Source organism: Artemia sp. Qi Xiang Cuo, chromosome 21 (assembly GCF_049724085.1).
Source record: "Artemia sp. Qi Xiang Cuo chromosome 21, ASM4972408v1, whole genome shotgun sequence".
NCBI lineage: Eukaryota > Metazoa > Arthropoda > Branchiopoda > Anostraca > Artemiidae > Artemia > Artemia sp. Qi Xiang Cuo.
This window is the reverse complement of record NC_142814.1, coordinates 37299704-37318188: the sequence shown is the minus strand read 5'-3', so window position 1 is coordinate 37318188 and position 18485 is coordinate 37299704. Positions and strand designations below refer to the sequence as shown.

The 18485-nt window shown below is 35.1% G+C and overlaps 1 protein-coding gene across 3 annotated transcripts in view; it reads left to right on the top strand.

Moving 5' to 3' along the window:
- The window catches only part of LOC148939503 (protein Wnt-5b-like), a 199038-nt gene that overhangs the window by 98735 nt on the left and 81818 nt on the right, over positions 1 to 18485 (top strand). For all 3 annotated transcript variants that reach the window (XM_089107088.1, XM_089107090.1, XM_089107091.1), the window contains exon 5: positions 11860 to 11971. In XM_089107088.1, coding sequence (XP_088963214.1) covers positions 11860 to 11971 — 112 coding nt within the window. The remainder of the gene's footprint in view (positions 1 to 11859; positions 11972 to 18485) is intronic.

Genomic DNA, 18485 nt, shown 5'->3' with positions numbered 1-18485 from the left:
TGAAGCACTACTCTCATTCCCAAGCTCAACCATCTGTGTTGCGTCGCAAGTAATAAGGTCTGGAAGATTCTTTTGGTTAGTTCATTTTTAACCCTGTTGCTCCTTTTATAGAATTTTTTTCCACCACCTTTTCAAACAGTTCGTGGTAACGAACTGTAAGTAAGGAGCGACCCGGCTCAAAGGTAACCGAAACTCTAAAAACGGAATTTTGATACAATAGATACACCAAAAGAATCAGATTTTTATGCTGATTTCAAATATATATGTTTCATAAAGTTTAGTCATACCCATCAAAGGTTACGCGCCTAAGAAAAATTGGCTGATTTTAGAAAAAAGGGGGAAAACCCCCTAAAAGTTATAGAACCTTAATAGAACCTTAATATAACCATCATATTCAGCGTATAAGAGAACCGTACTGTAGAGGGTTCAAGCACCTATCTATAAAAATGTGGAATTTTGCATTTTTTTGCCAGAAGAAAGATCACGGATGCGTGTTTATTTGTTGTTTTTTTTGTTTTTCCCCCAGGGGTGATCTTATCGACCCAGTGGTCCTAGAATATCGTGGGAGGGCTCATTGGAACGGAAATTAAAAGTTTTAGTGTGCTTTTTTAGTGACCAAAAAAATGGAGAGCAACTAGGCCCCCTCCCACGCTCATTTTTTCCCAAAGTCACCCGATCAGAATTTTGAGATAGCCATTTTGTTCAGCATGGTCGAAAATATGATAAATATGTCTTTTAGGATGACTTACTCCCCCGAAGTCCCCAGGGGGAAAGCTGAAAGTTATGAACTTTACCCAATGTTAACATATAGTATTGGTTATTGGGAAGTATACAGACGTTTTCAGGGGGGATTTTTTTTGGTAGGTGGGGGGAGGGGGTGTGTCGGGGGATTATATGGGAGGATATTTCCATGAAGAAAGTTTTCATGGGGGAAGAGACATTGCTATGACGGGGGTGCTGGATTTCCCATCATTATTATAGAAAAAGATCAGAAATTAAATAAAAAAACAAGTTTTTCAACTGAATGTAAGGAACAACGTCGCTACTTAAAACGAACAGAAATTATTTAGAGCATAACTGGGTTCACCCCCTATTCGGTGATTTGCTCTTTGCTCCGAAGATTTTTTAGAACTTTCCCAAGAGATGTTTGTTCTGAATAACATCCATTGTGTTTAAAAGGCAATTTTAAAGAATTGGAACAAAATTCGAATTTTAGCTGAAAGAAAAAGGTATTGACTAGGGGGCGAACCCCCTAATATACGTATTAAAAAACAATTAACATAGAAGCTCGTTACTTGATTTATTTAGCAAGTTACGTTTATTTATTAGTAATAAAAACACTCATTATTAAAATTAAACAAGTTTCGAGAAAGCCATTTAACCAAACAAAAGTAAAATTAATATGCAAATTTTGTTTTAAATATTCATGTACGTTGAGCCAAAGTAAAAACCTGTATTAATTCAAAAACGTTCAAAAATTAAATAAAAAAGCAAGTTTTTTTTTTAACGTAAGTAAGGAACGATGTTAAAACCTAAAACGAACAGAAATTATTCCGTATATGAAAGGGGCTGTCCCCTCCTCAACGCCTCGCTCTTTACACAAAAGTTTGACTTTCTTACAACTGTATTTTTTTAAACAATAATAAAGTTTAGCGTAAAGAGCGAGGCGTTGAGGAGGGGACAGCCCGTTTCATATACGGAATAATTTCTGTTAGTTTTAAGTTTTAACATCGTTTCCTTACTTTCAGTTAAAAAATACTTGTTTTTTTCATTTTATTAGTAACAAATCAAATGAGATTCTAGAAGTTTTTGATACAATAGATACATCAAAAGAATCAGATTTCAATGCTGAATTCAAATATATAATTTTAATTAAGTTTAGTCCTACCCATCAAAAGTTACGCGCCTGAGAAAATTTGGCTGATTTTCGAAAAAAGGGAGAAAGACCCCCTAAAAATTGTAGAATATTAATGAAAATCACACCATCATATTCAGCGTATCAGAGAACCCTACTGTAAAGGTTTCAAGCTCCTATGTACAAAAATGTGGAATTTTCCATTTTTTGCCAGAAGAAAGATCACGGATGCGTGTTTATTTGTTTTTTCCCCAGGGGTTATCGTATCAACCGAGTGATCCTAGAAGATCGTGAGATGATTCATTGTATCGGAAATTAATAGATATAGTTCTCTTTTTAAATTACCAAAAAATGGAGGGAAAATAGGCCTTTTCCCACACCCATTTTTTCCTAAAGTCGTCTGAGTAAAGCTTTTAGACTTCTTTTATGTTCAGAACGGTTGAAAATATTATAAATATGTCTTTTATGAGGATTCAGTCTCGCACAGTCCCCGGGGGGGAGGGCTGAAAATTATGAACTTTACTCAATGTTAACATAAAGTAGCCTATTGGTTATTGGTAAGTATACAGACGATTTAAGGGGGGATTTTTTTGGTATGTGGGGGGAGGGGGTGTGTCGGGGGATTATATGGGAGGATATTTCCATGAAGAAAGTTTTCATGGGGGAAGGGACATTACTATGAAGGGGGCGCCGGATTTCCCAGCATTGTTAAAGAAAAAGATCAGAAATTAAATAAAAAAACAAGTTCTTCAAGGGAAAATAAGGAGCAATATTAAAGCATAAAACGAAAAGAAATTATACACATGTGATTAGTTTCGCCCACTAGTCAATAACTCGCTCTTAAAGACAATGATTTGTAGTATTTTCTTATAGCTGTTTTTTCTATTTAATGGCCTTTGGGATTAAGCGGTCATTTTTAAAGAATTGGAACAAAATTCGAATTTTAGCTGAAAGAAAAAGGTATTGACTAGGGGGCGAACCCCCAAATATACGTATTAAAAATCTATGAATATAGAAGTTCGTTACGTAAGATAATTCGTAAATTACGTAGATTGATTACTAATAAAAACGTTCGTAAATAAAATTAAACAAGTTTTGAGAAAGCCATTTAACCAAATAAAAGTAAAATTTATATGAAAATTTTTGTTTTAATTATTCATGTACGGTGAGCCAAAATCAAAACCCGTATTAATTCAAAAACGTTCCAAAATAAAATAAAAAAGCAAGTTTTTTTTTTAACGTAAGTAAGGAACGATGTTAAAACCTAAAACGAACAGAAATTATTCCGTATATGAAAGGGGCTGTCCCCTCCTCAACGCCTCGCTCTTTACACAAAAGTTTGACTTTCTTACAACTGTATTTTTTTAAACAATAATAAAGTTTAGCGTAAAGAGCGAGGCGTTGAGGAGGGGACAGCCCGTTTCATATACGGAATAATTTCTGTTAGTTTTAAGTTTTAACATCGTTTCCTTACTTTCAGTTAAAAAATACTTGTTTTTTTATTTTATTAGTAACAAATCAAATGAGATTCTAGAAGATCGGCTTGTTGGCGTACTCTAACATTCGCCATTCATAGGTTCTAAAATAAAATATCTTTTTGCAAGTTTGTGATAACAGTTGCCACTTGCGTCAAAGAATTACCGTCTCTTTCAGGGGAGTTCCGTCATAATGTAAATTTGCGTAAGAGTCTATAGGGAACTTTTGTTTCCTGTAGACTATAGGAAAGGTATTTTCTATTAGTCTTTAAGAAAGTGCCATCCAGTGGCACTTTTGATTTGAACTACTATGGTTTTATTCATCTTTGAAGTCTCAAAGGTAGGCTGTAATACTATTGGCTAGGATTACTTCAAAGAAAAACTTTCCTGAATTGTTATTTTCAAAGAGCAACTTCAAAATGACACTCTACTTCTGAAGCTTTTGAGAAAGCTCATAAAAATTAATGATACACATTTTTGACTTAAAGTCATGCCATTTGATATTTCAGAATAGCTCTTTGGAAACTGGTTAAGAAGCTATAAGAGCCGTTTGAAATTCCTTTTATTTTTATGACCTCCTTCTTTAGAGAGGCTATATCATAAAGGTAAAGCAATTCAAAAGATCACGGAGTCACGAAGGGCTTCATTTGACTGGATAAGGAAAAAAAAATTCTGCAGCAAGAATACTAGAGGGTTTTAGACGAACGGCCTGTTTATAGCCCCTTACGGCCTTTATTATTGACATTGCTAAGTCCCAGTGCAGCCTTGACTAAGATTTAGACAAGAGGGAATCTAGTTCAAATCTATTTTAAATTTTGACATTAAAGAATACCAGAAATAGGTATGTCAAGTAAAGTTCATACTACTTGTGGGAGCCTTTTTTCAATGAGAAGCTTGTCATTCATCAACATAACCAGCACATGAATTTCTTTAGGACGGGGCATTTGAATCTTGAGGAGTTTAAATTCAAATACAACGCAAAAGGTAATAAACTATTGAAAAAAAAACATATTGGGATATGGGAAAAATCATTGTCTCGAAATTTCTGAGAGAAACAAAAAAATCCCTACGTATTTGCTTCTTCTCATTGATCGATTTTAAGAAAATTTTGTTCTCTAATTTAAATTCAACTTAAAGTTACCTAATTGCTTATATTTTTTACGACTTTCAAAATACTGTAAAAAGCTTCTCATTGCTATTTTCGCCACTTTTGCTGTTTTTGCTACCTTCAGAGTATTGTCTTGTCTCTGTCTCAAGTCTCAAGTCAGAGTATCAAGTCTCTGTCTTGAACACTTGATCAAAAACCTAACCTTAAAATATGGCACGTAAGCTTTCAAAATGATAGAACGTAAAACCTTAATTTGATGTTTCGTGTTGTAGGTGGACCATGGGACCATGGCATTTTTTTTTTATATTTTCTATTTTATGAATGAATCTCAACCTGTATTTACTAAAAGATAGTATCATATTTCAATCAAAATGGACTCACCCTGCCACTTTTGGACTGCCACATTCAATGCTTTTGCCACTTTTTAAACATTCTTTGGTTTCCTATTGGAAAAGTTTTCCTATTGGAAAAAGGATCACAGAGCATAAACTTAAAATCAGAGAGAATAAAGCCGTATAGTTGTGGAACATGTACCTTAATTTGGTGTTACATGTAAACACTGAACTGGGGTTGATGTTTCAGTATTTTCTATTTTCTGCCTTTTCAGCAACTTTACCATTTATCATAGGCAGCGCAATCGCACTGCCTAAGTAAAGAACGATGTTGGCCCAATGTATTGTTTATTTTTTTGTTGTTGTTTTTTCATACCAGGGCACTTCGTATCGAAGGAGTTGTCGTAGAAACTTCGTGAGTGGAGTGGCTAGTGCCGTTTTTAACAGTCGAAAGTGATTGGAGGGCAACTAGCCCCCCTCCGACGCCCAGCATTCCCCCAAACACATCCAATCAAAATTTTGAGATAGCCATTTTGTTCAGCGTAGTTGATTTCCTGATAGAAAAGAAGATTTTGAGGAGGACACTCCCCCACAACCCTCAGGACAAGGGTTTTAAGTTATGTCCCGGGGGCATATAAGAACGATGTTGGCAAAATGTATTATTTATTATTTTCTTCCTTTAGAGCAGGGCACTTCGTATCGAAAAAGTTGTCGTAGAAACTTCGAAAAGGGATGATTCAATTGGACATTGGAGTGGCTTGTGGCCTTTTTAATAGTCGAAAGTGATCAGAAGGCAACTAATACCCCTTCCACGCCCACCATTTCCCGAAACACATTCAATCAAAATTCTGCGATAGCCCTTTTTTTCAGCATAGTTGATTTCCAGATAGAAATTATGTTTTTGAGGAGGATACTCCCCCACAGTCCTCGGGGCAAGGGTTGCAAATTATGCCCTGGGGGCATATAAGGTTTTTAAAGAAGGTGTTGTCGTAAAAACTTCAAAAAAGGCTCATTCGATTGGAAATTCAAAAGTCCAGTGTCCATTTCATTAGTCGAAAGTGGTAGGAGGGCATCTAACCCCCCTCTCACGCCCACCTTACCCCCAAACACATCCAATAGAAATTTCAGATAGTCATTTTATTCAACGTAGTTTTAAGTTCTGGAAATTAGGTCTTTGAGGATGACAACCCCCCCCCCCACAGCCCTAATGGCAAGGGCTGTAAGCTATACCCTGGGGGCATATAAAGTTTTTATAGAACGCGTTGTCATAGAAAATTGAAAAAGGGTTCATTCAATTGGAAATTCAAAGGTCTAGTACCCTTTTTAATAGTCGAAAGTGATTTGAGAGGAACTAACCCCCCATTTCACGCCCACCATTTCACCAAACACATCCAATCAAAATTTTTAGATAGCCATTTTGTTCAGCGTAGATGATTTCCAGATAGAAATTATGTTTTTGAGGCGGACACTCCTCCACAGTCCTCAGGGCAAGGTCTGTAAGTTTTGCTCTGGGGGCATATAAGGTTTTTATAGAACGCGTTGTCGTAGAAACTTCAAAAAGGGCTCATTCGATTGGAAATTGAAATGGCTAGTGCCCTTTTTAATAGTCGAAAGTGATTGGAAGGCAACTAACACCCCTTCCACGCCCACCATTTCCCCAAACACATCCAAGCAAAATTTTGAGATAGCCATTTTGTTCCATGCAGTTTAAAGTTCAGGAAATTATACCTTTGAGCAGGACACTCCCCCCACAGTCCTTAGGGCAAGGGTTATAAGTTATGCCCTGGGGGCATATAAGTTTTTATTGAAATCTTCGTCGCAGATACTTGAAAAAGAGCTCTTTCGATTGGAAATTTAAAGGCCTAGTACCTTTTTTAATAGTCGAAAGTGATTTGAGGGCAACTAGACTCCCTCTCACGCCCACCTTTTCCCCAAACACATCCAATCAAAATTTTTAGATAGCCATTTTATTCAACGTAGTTGACAGTTTTGGAAATTAGGTATTTAAGGATGACAACACCTCCCCCACCACAACCCTTAGGGCAAGGGTTGTAAGTTATGCCCTGGGGAAATGTAAGGTTTTTATAGAAAGCGATATTGTAAAAACATCAAAAAGGGCTCATTCAATTGGAACCCCCCTCTCACGCCCACCATTTCCCCAAACACATCCAGTCAAAATTTTGAGATATCCATTTTGTTCAACGTAGTCGAAAGTTCTGGAAATTAGGTCTTTTAGGATGATAACCCCCTCAGAGCCCTCAGTGCAAGGGTTGTAAGTTATGCCCTGGGGTCATATAAGGTTTATATAGAAAGTTGTTGTAGAAATTTCAAAAAGAACAAATTTGTTTGGAAATTGAAAATGTCCTTTTTAATCGTCGAAACTGAGTGGAGAGGAATTGACCTTCCTATCATGCCCTCCATTTCCCCAAACACGTTCAATTAAAGTTTAGAGATAGCCATTTTGTTCAACGTAGTTGAAAGTTCTGGAAATTACGTATTGAAGGATGACAAACCCCCCAGAGCCCCCAGGACAAAGGCTATAAGTTATGCCTGGGGGCATATAAGGTTTTTAGAGATAGAGTTGTCATAAAAACTTCAAAAGGGGCTCATTTAGTTGTAAATTCAGAGGGCTAGTGCCTTTTTTAATAGCCGAAAGAGATTGGAAGTTAACTAACCACCCACTTACGCGCACCATTCACCCAAACACATCCAATCAAAGGTTTCAGATAGCCATTTTGTTCAACGTAGTAGAAAGTTCTGGAAATTATCTCTGTGAGGATGACAACCCCAGCCCTCAGGACAAGGGTTGTGAGATATGCCCTGGGGGCATATAAGGTTTTATTGGAAGTGTTGTCGTAGAAACTTCAAAAGGGCTCATTTGATCGGAAATTGAAAGAGCTAGTTGAAAGTGATGGAAGAGCAACTAACGTCTCTCTCACGCCCACCATTTTCCCAAACACATCCAATCAAAATTTTGAGATAGTAATTTTGTTTAACGTAGTTGAAAGTTCTGGAAATTATGTCTTAGAGGATGACAACCACCCTAACAGCCCTTAGGGTAAGGGTTGTAATTTATGCCCTGGGGGTATATAAGGTGTTTATAGATAATGTTTTCGTAGAAACTCAAAGAGGGCTCATTTGATTGGAAATGGGAAGGGATAGTGCCCTTTTTAGTAGGCAAAAGTGATTCGAAGGCTTGACATTTTTATAGTAAAGATCGATGTGGGTATAATGTATGATTTTTGTTGTTGTTTTTGTTGTTGTTTAGACCAGGGCACTTCGTATCGAAGGAGTTGTCGTAGGAACTTCTAAAACGGCTCATTCGATTGAAAATAGAAAGGGCTCATTCCCTTTTTAATAGTCGAAAGTGATTGGAGGGCAACTAATCTCCCTCCCACGCCCCAACCTCTCATTTGCCTTTATGTTTAAAAACTAAATATTGCCTTAAGATTAAATCAAAATGCACTGTGTTAATGCTAATTACCAATAAGGCATTTCAGCAGTAAAACACTACTATTTGTGTCCAGATTTTTAAAAGGGTGTATGTTTTTAAAAATTGCTGAAAATTTTCCTCCAGCTTACAAATAGCAGGCCAAACTATAAAATCTTAAAAAAATGAAAAGATTTAAAGTATTATTTTCTTTTTCCCTGAAAAGACTAAGTCAATATAAAACGAACAGAAATTAATTAAATTTCCTTTTTCCAAAAAATAAGTTTTTCAAAGAAAAGTAAAGAACTCCATTAAACAATAAATGAGCAAAAATAAAATCAAATAATCTACCAAGCGTAAAACTACCGCAAATCAGCATTGATAAAGCAATGAAACCCAAAACGAACAGAAATCAAACAGTTCGTGGTAACGAACTGTAAGTAAGGAGCGAAACGGCTCAATGGTAACCGAAACTCTATAAAACGGGTTTTTGATACAATAGATACATCAAAAGAATCAGATTTCAATGCTGAATTCAAATATATAATTTTAATTAAGTTTAGTCCTACCCATCAAAAGTTACGCGCCTGAGAAAATTTGGCTGATTTTCGAAAAAAGGGAGAAAGACCCCCTAAAAATTGTAGAACCTTGATTAAAGCCGCATCCATATAGTCAGCGTATCAGAGAACCCTGCTGCAGGGGATTGAAAAATCTATCTGCAAAACCACAAAATTTTGCATTTTTGCCAAATGATAAATCACGAGTACGTGTTTATGTTTTTTTTCCCCAGAGGTGGCTGCGTTAACCAAGAGGTCGGAGAATATCATAAGCGAAATTGATCGGCCGGTCATTACATTTGCTGGATCCCTTTTTAAGTGACCAAAAAATGGAGGACCCTTAAACGATTTCCAGCAATAATTTTTTTCCCAAATTCGCCTGATCAAAATTTTGAAATAGGTATTTTGTTTAGCGTGGTCGAAAATATGATAACAATTTCTTTTAGGATGACTTAATCCCCCAAAGTCCCCGGGGGGGAGGGCTGAAAGTTATGAACTTTACTCAATGTTAACATATAGTATTGGTTATTGGGAAGTATACAGACGTTTTCAGGGGGGATTTTTTTTTGTAGGTGGGGGGAGGGGGTGTGTCGGGGGATTATATGGGAGGATATTTCCATGAAGAAAGTTTTCATGGGGGAAGGGACATTACTATGAAGGGGGCACCGGATTTCCCAGCATTGTTAAAGAAAAAGATCAGAAATTAAATAAAAAAAAAAGTTTTTCAACTGATTTCAACTGATCAACTGATTGTTATTAAGGGGTCATTTTTAAAGAATTGGAAAAAAATTTGAACCTTAGCTTAAAGAGCATGGTATTGACTAGGAGGCGAACCCCCTAATATACATGTTAAAAATATATGAATGTAGAAGTTCGTTACGTAAGTTAATTCGTAAGTTACGTATATTTATTGCTAATAAAAACGTTCCTAAATAAAATTAAACAAGTTTCAAGAAAGCCATTTGACCAAATGAATTAAAATTAATATGCAAATTTTGTTTTAATTATTCATGTACGGTGAGCCAAAATCAAAACCTGCATTAATTCAAAAACTTTCAAAAATTAAAAAAGAAAAACAAGTATTTTTAACTGAAAGTAAGGAACGACGTTAAAACTTAAAACGAACAGAAATTATTCCGTATATGAAGGGGCTGTCCCCCTCCTCAACGCCTTGCTCTTTACGCTAAAGTTTGACTTTCTCACAACTCTATTTTTTTAAACAATAAAAAAACTTTAGCGTAAAGAGCGAGGCGTTGAGGAGGGGACAGCCCCTTTCATATACGGTATAATTTCTGTTCGTTTTAAGTTTTAACGTCGTTCCTTACTTTCAATTAAAAAAAACTTGTTTTTTTTATTTAATTACAACAAATAGCCGAGTCAAACTCAAAGCGAGCAGAAATTAACATAAGTTGGGCTCAATACCCCTATGCCTTTCCAAGGCCAGAACATAATTTGCACTTTACAGAAAAGAATACAAATGAATGTTCATTGTTAGTTTAATATACATATACTGATATTTAGTAATCAAAATGTTAATATTATTTGATTTATTAAAGTTATAAAAGTAAAAATATTTATATTTTTTTCAGTAAAGTGTAAATTTTGTTCTGTAAATTTTGTGTAAATTATTTGCAAATTTTTTCACCCGCTCTCAAAATTGTGCATACTTCACACGTGTTATATATCTGCCACAAAGTGTACGATGCAGGGTTAGAAGAGTTGCGGCTTTAGGGAAGTGTACTGTGCTTGGCACAATAAATGACGCTGCAAGGTGCACATAAGTTAATGGAAATTAGTTGATACATTAATTTTTTCGCCAGTCAGAATCGGGGTTGCCACCCCTAGTAATTTATTATTATTTCTAGTGATTTTCTATTATTTCTAGTGATTTTTATATTGCCTAAACAAAAAATTCACTAAAGAGGCACATAAATCACAGGATTATTGAAGAAAATCACTAAATCAGCAAAAAAATTACTAAAATCTAGTTTTTTTCACCGGGTTGCAACCCTGGTCACAATGCAAGTAATCTTTGTTTGATATATGAGAATCAACTAGGAAATGTCACAAGTGTGGTACAAAACACGGCATTATATTGATCCTGTTGTGTTCATTCATTTTTCTACTAGAGCCACGTATGACTTACTGTAACAAAGAAATTCAAAACAAAAATGGTGCAAGTCATTATACTTCAACTGACCGACAGTTAAAAAAATTCAAGGTTTTTGTAGAAGTTTAAGATCATGTAAATTTGCAATGATGACATATGAAGTTTTTCAAAGATGAGTGATAGTAGTGAGCTGGCAACAATTGCTAGTTTTTTATGTTATGAATTTTGCATGTGATATTTGTATGATTTGTTATATTTCCCAAATTTGAGTTCTCTGAAGTTTATGGCTGCACACTAGAAATATTCCTGTTGAATATTTTTCTACTGCGTCTTTTCAACTAGAAATCACAAACAGATAACTATTATGGCAGTATATCAATTAATACGATAATTAGTAATTAAACTAAAACCCGTCTTAACTGGTGTAATGGCTTGTCTTGATTGTCAAATAACGATAATAAGGAACCTTATTCACGTGAAAAGTAGGGTGAGTAGTGCTAATAATGCTAAGTAGGACACCTTTAATTTTTTTTTTTTTTTTTTTTTTTTATATAGTATTGAAGTAATAACAAGGTGAAGTCTTATTTAATCTTCATAGACATGAATCAATACAAGGTGAAGACTGTCTCCACCTTTTGCTCATAAGCTCCTTAGGATGTAAAATTATGATGACCTTGGTTACACTAATTCAGACGGGGCTTAGTCCCATTGATTAAGGTTGTTCATACCGAGCGAAACTATTAATCACAATAGCAGCAGTGGAAGAAATATACATGTTGTCGAGTAGAGAAGTATTTTTGACTTCTTTAGTAGTAAAATAAGGGTAGTCTCCGCTAATAATCTTAAGCATTGATTAAGAAATGGTGGGACGTGTCTGAAGTGCAACTTGTGCAGGCGTACCACATCTTAAAAACAAGCCTCAAAACACGCCACCTAACTTCATAGTCTTTGCAAAAGAAAAGCTTTTTATCATTTTTTTTATTAATTTTCAGATTTACCCAAGGATTTGTTGATGTTAGAGAAAGAGAAAGAAATTATAGAAGAGGCAGTGCTGAACAAGGACGAAGCCTTATGAACCTCCACAATAATGAAGCCGGCAGGAGGGTAAGCACTACTTTTCTAGATTAATTTCTGTTGAAAACACCTTTATTAGTCATTTGCACAGGTTGTTGTTGTTGCCAACTTTGTAGAGATCTATAATAGTTGATTATAGCGGTTGAAAAAAACTATACAATTTAATTGAGTTAATGTAAGTTTTTTACTTAGTTGTACTTGCAGCAAGACCAGGAGTTTTGACGCCTTATGTAAGTAGTATGAAATGAATTATCAATGCTAATAAATTCTTATTAATAAATAATTTTAATTATTCAATTATTTAATTATTTATTTCTAATTTATTACATTACATATAATATTATGATTTATATAATTTATTATAATCATTTCATACTAAATTAGTTATTAATGAATAATTATTTCTTGAACTGAAGAACACACTACCTTCTAGTCCTTTTGCTTTTATTTTCTGTTCTTCAACCTGCTATATTCGTACTTATACGTTTGGAGACTATATTGTCAGTGTTTAATTTTTTTTCCTTCTTGTATAATATGTTTCGTGGCTTGGAGCAAATGGAAAAAGCTGCAATTAATAACTCGAAAAATCACCAATAAAATCAACTAAAATATTGAAAAACCCTGTCACAGAACAAGAGATAAAAATGTCTTGGTTTACACGGGATAATTGTAAAGAAGTGCCCTCTGGTCTGATGACATCTCTGGGCTATGACGGAAGAAAAGACTTATATTGTTTTGAATAAGTTGTGAGATAGTTGCTATGATATTTACGAAAAAAGACATACTGAGAATCTCAAAATTTTCACTCAAAAGGGCTAATAACTAAACTTGTCCATGAGAACTGTTGATTTGCACTTTTTCACTTGCACTATATTTCTTAAATAAAATATTTTAACTTCTTCAGTTGATTATCAAAGAGATAATTTACCCCCTATTTAAAAGAGCACATTCGTATTGATTGTTCAATATGAGCACAGAGGGGTTGTAATCATCCCACGGAAATGTGCCTTTATTTGTGAATTAATTTAAAAAACTGTTTCCACTAAATAAGTTTTTTTAAAGAAAAGTAAAGAACTCCATTAGACAAAAATAATCCTGAGTAAAATCAAATAATCTACAGAGTGTAAATTACTACAAATCACCATCAATAGGCAAATGAATCCCAAAACGAACAGAAATTGCACTAAACTACCGGGGGGTAAGACTCAAAACAAGCAGCAACTAATGTAGAAACTAACATGAGTAGGGAAGACAACCTTCATGCATTCTCAGGGCCAGAACATTATTTGCACTTTACTGAAAAAAAAAACAACAGAAAATAAGAACAAATGAATGTGCATTTTCAGTTAAATATACATATGCTTATATTTATTCCTTAAAGTCTTAATAACTTTTATTTATTAAAGCCCCTGATTCAGAAATTTTAGGGGCCCAAGATTCGAAATAAATAATCTAGCAGTAAAAATCATTTTAATAGAATAAAGCAGAGGGCGCACTTAATAAATGAAAATAATTTATACAGTATTAATTAAAACACATCTCAAAATAATATAAAAAAAGTTATAAAGTAAGTCAAGGGAATCTATTGACAAAGAACAGAGGAGTTGCCGGTAAGTGGAGAAATTTTTCCTACACTCATAGCTGTGATCCGAATTAAGAGTTACCTTCGTTCAAGTGTCTGTAGGTATTCAAAAATTGTTCCTGATGTTTTGTGATTGATGCATTTTAAAGTGTAGTCGATAAAAAAATTATAAAAGCTAAAAGTAAAAATTAATTTTAAGTTAGAATTAAATTACAAACATTGTCTTTTAAGGTGATATTCATAAAACCCTTAATAAACTATTATCATTTTTTATTTAATATTTTTCAACTCATTATATTATCAAACCAGGGTTTAAAATAAATTTAATACTTATGATGTGCATATTCTCAAAAAATAAATGCCGAAACCAGAGGCTGTAGCATTAATAAAGATATCTGAGTAAACATTTTATGAAAGTTATGGTGAAACAAACAAACGTAATACCTTTCAAGTAAGGCCGTATCTAGGGTTAGGGGGAATATGGAGTTTGACCCGCCCCCTCCCACCTTTACAAAAAAAAATCAGACTCGTAAAAACGTAACAAAAATACATAAAAACCATTTTTTTATTGGTTCAAAAAAATTCGGTGAGTTAATTTAGCTCACCAGGTGAGCTGAATCTGGCTCAATTTTGTTGGTGAGCTAAATTTAAGCCTGTTTTGTATATAATGAAAGTAAATTATCTGACGTTTCCAAGTAGTGTCCAATTGGGCAAAAATAAAAATAACGAACACAGTTCCTTTGATTCAGCTGCTAAATGACATATGCTGGATACAAGCAAGATATATTTTAATATATCTAATTCAACTCTTTAGGACAAAAATATAACTTATAACAATAAGAGTGAAATGGGAATTACATACAAAAGTTTTCTTTCATAGTTTTGGTCACTTAAAAAGGGCACTAGAACTTTTAATTTCCGTTCGAATGAGCCCTCTCACGATATTCTAGGACTACTGGATCGATACGATCACCCCTGGAAAAATAAAAAAAACAAATAAACACGCATCCGTGATCTTTCTTCTGGCAAAAAATACAAAATTCCACGTTTTTGAAGATAGGAGCTTGAAACTTCTATAGTAGGTTTCTGTGATACGCTGAATCTGATGTTGTGATTTTCATTAAAGTTCTATTACTTTTAGGGGTTGTTCGCCCCTTTTTTCGAAAATAAGACAAATTTTCTCAGGCGCTTGACTTTTGATAGGTATAAATAAACTTGATAAAATTTATATATTTGAAATCAGCCCTAAAATCTGATTCCTGTGATGCATATATTGATATCAAAATTCCGATTTTTAGAGTTTCGTCCACTATTGAGCCGGATCGCTCCTTACTTACAGTTCGTTACCACGAACTGTTTGATAGTCTTCATGAGACAGATAAAATGCCTATTCGGTAGCCAAAGTATTGAATCCAGGTTTACATTTTCCTTCGGAGAAACAAATTGTGTTTGAATTCCAGATGAAAATTGATTTTCTGCGTTATCAGAGCTGTTTCAATTGCACTATATTTAAAAAAAAGTCCTACGTTTCAAAACTACTAGTAAGACTCTAATTTCAACTATCACCACATTGCGTAAATATTACCTAATTTGGGGATTAATCACCAGCAGTGACAGCCCTAATCATGGGGGCCCAATATGCTGCTATTCCTTTACCTGGTTAAACCATTGGGTGTTATGTATGCGCTTGACGGAACTTAAGCAGAAATAGAATGGAGAAAAGTTTTAAGCAGAATGAAATTCTCTTGTCATTACAAATAAATTTGTATTTGTCACAATTGATACTTTACAATACTTTCATAATTATCTTCGTATTCTTAGTTTATAATTCCTTTTTTACAACATATTTCATGACTCTAGGTATTAGATACTATGATCATGATTCCCAGATTTGAAATTAGTCCTGTATCCACTTTAGTCACTAGGTCTTATGCATCTGTTGAACCTTCACTTGATGAATCAGCAGATGTCTTTCAAATCAATTTCTGGCTTTCATGAAATAACCACCTCAGATAGGCTTTTCCAAGTGCTCTTTGCTGTTCATTTCTTCCTTCAGGTAGTAATATCTAGCTGTTTGTCTACATGTTTTTCATTTTGACTCGACAGACGATAACCCGAACTCTTCTGAAGATGGTAAGGAGACCGTCCCTGCAGAACGAATATCTAGCATGGAGTGGGAATGTACAATTTCTGCTTAGCATTTTAATTCTACTCTGGTGAAAGTTGGATTCGTCCATGTTTGATTATGCTCAATTAGACGCTACGAAAATGTTCATATTAATATCCATTCCATGTTTGACATTGCGACTTGAGAGACGATAACCTGAACTTTCAGAAGAAAGCAAGACTTTCTTCTGAAAGTCTTGACTTTCTTGTCAAGAAGAAAGCAAGACTTTCTTGTTTCTGCAGGGCCGTCCCTGCAGAAACAATATCTTAATCCTACTTTGGTGAAAGTAGAACTTATCCTTTTTCGATTATGCTCAATTGGACGTTATTAAAATTTTCATATTAATATCCATTTTCTGTATCAATTGTATTCATATATTATGTAGAAGACGAAAGGTAAGAGGTGGGGTCAAATTCGATTGGAAAGAGACAGAAGTATTGAAAATATGCTTTAGATATTGAGTCGCTAGAAGCAATGGCTGAATTCACTGAGGTCAGTTTTCGAGAATTGGTTTTCGAGTCAATTCTTGTCAATTTCAAAAACTGGGGAGGGGTGGTTTTATGATTTTGTTCTTTTTTTTAGTGAAAATACAGAAAAAAAAACAGAATTCGATAAAAATACCAACGAAAGGTATTTTTAAAACGTTGGTGTGGGTAAAATTTAGGGTAGGAGGAATGCCCCCCTCACTGAGGCTACTGACTGAATCTAAGTTGTTCCGACTGTCACTTAGCTGACTTTACTTGCCATTCTACATTTCAAAAAAGGTAAATAGATAGTTGCAATTTTGATGTTTTGAACTATTTTTTCTTGATATTCAGGCAAAAATATTATTTGTCAAAAAAAGATTTTTCCTGTAAATTCACACAGTTTTGTTTTACCTCATTGCAGCCCAGGCTCAGTTCAGAGCAACTGAATAAAGGAGCGTCTCGAGAATTTTTATTTTGAGGGGGATGGAAACAAACAAAATATGATTTGGGTTGCTGCCCCACTGATTTTTCGTTCAGAAGTGGGAGGGGGAGGCTTTAAAGGTTTTTATATGCATTTTTTAGGTCAATTTAAGAGCCTGAGAGTTTTTTTTAGTTTTTTAAGAGGAATATTAATTTTACCTACATTTTATAACCAAATCGTGTTTTGAAGAATTTTTAGGGGGAGGATCAGACCCGATAACCCCTCGTCCTCTGGGCATGCCCCTGGTCGAATATTTTTGTATGTGAGAGTAGGAGCTACAATGGCCCGAAAAATTCTTTTTTTCCACCCAAATTTTCCAACTTTCCATGAGAGGTCCTTCAGTTGAATATCAAGGAAGTAATTTACCCCCTTATTTGAAAAAGTATATTCAGATTGAATATTCAATATGGGTACTGAGGGGTTATAATAATCCTACGCAGAATGTGGCTTTATTTGTGAACTAATCAGAAAAAATTTCCACAAAATAAGTTTTTCAAAGAAAATTAAAGAACTCCATTAAATACTAAATGAGCTGAAATAAAATCAAATAATCTACGGAGTGTAAAACTCCCACAAATCACCATGAATAAGTAAATGGAACCCAAATTGCAATAAACAACCGAGTCAAACTCAAAAGAAACAAAAATTAGCATCAGTAGGGCAGACAACCTCAATGCCTTCTCAAGATCCGAAAATAATTTGCACTATACTGAAAAAAAAACGAAAAAAACAAATGAATGTGCATTTTCAGTGAAATATAAATATTCTTATATTTATTCCTTGCAGTCTTAATTATTTTTATTTAATATTAAAACATTTAAAATGTTTTTTTTTTAGTAAAGTGCAAATTGTGTTCCGGTCTTGACAGCGCGGTTTTAGAGCAGGGACAGAGGGTGCACTTTCCCCCTTGAAAGTAGAGATGGGGGTACCAGTCGTGACCCCACACCATATATGGGCATAGAGTCATTAGGGAGAACACGTGGTTAATGGGGTCAATGACCTAAATTTCCAAGGTCGATGTTGTTGTTGTTGTAAGTGCACGCTCTCAGCGAATGTCAAACACCTGTGCTGTCGACCTCAATTCACCTATCGTGAATAAATAATCCCCCTTAGAAACAACAAATTAATTTCCCCTTTCTTGACAGATCAATCAACCAATGACATCATCTGTCAGACTTTAAAAATTTTCGCGTAGAAACGATTCTCCAGGAATAGATCCAAGTCATTAATGTCTTTGCATCGGAAACAACTCTTTTGGTCGAACTCCAAAGGATATTAATAGCCTAAGGCCATGGAAACAATTCTCCAAGAAACATCTTAGCGATGAATTGTTTTAGCGCGGGAATCAGGTTTCTTATTAATTTGAAATGCATTAGCGCAGAGATGCCAAAAACAAAAGGAACACGCTGAATTACGTTTAGGGACTATTGGGGCGAAACTGTTTTAGACAGGTTATGGAATTATTTCGGCGAAACAGATAGAGACATTTTAAAAGAAGATTTTAGGAAAGGTTTTAGAAGACGAATTTGAGGGCGAAACCTGTGGTCGTTATAATACACAAGTTTCATTTGAACAGTGTTGTGAGGTCCTCTAACCCAACCCCAAAGGATTCCAATCCTCCTACCCCAACCCCGAAGGAAGCCCCCGGTCCGCAAAGGCCCCCAAGATCCCAAAGGGCCACCGGCGCCCCCAAAGGCCCACCCAGACCCCCAAAGGCCATCCCCGGGCCCCCCAAAGGCCCATCGAGCTCCCAAAGGACCAACGGGGTCCCAAAGGCCCTCCACCGGTCTCCAAATGTCTCCCAGGCCCCCAACTGTCCCAACGGACCCCCAAAGGCCCTCCCGGTG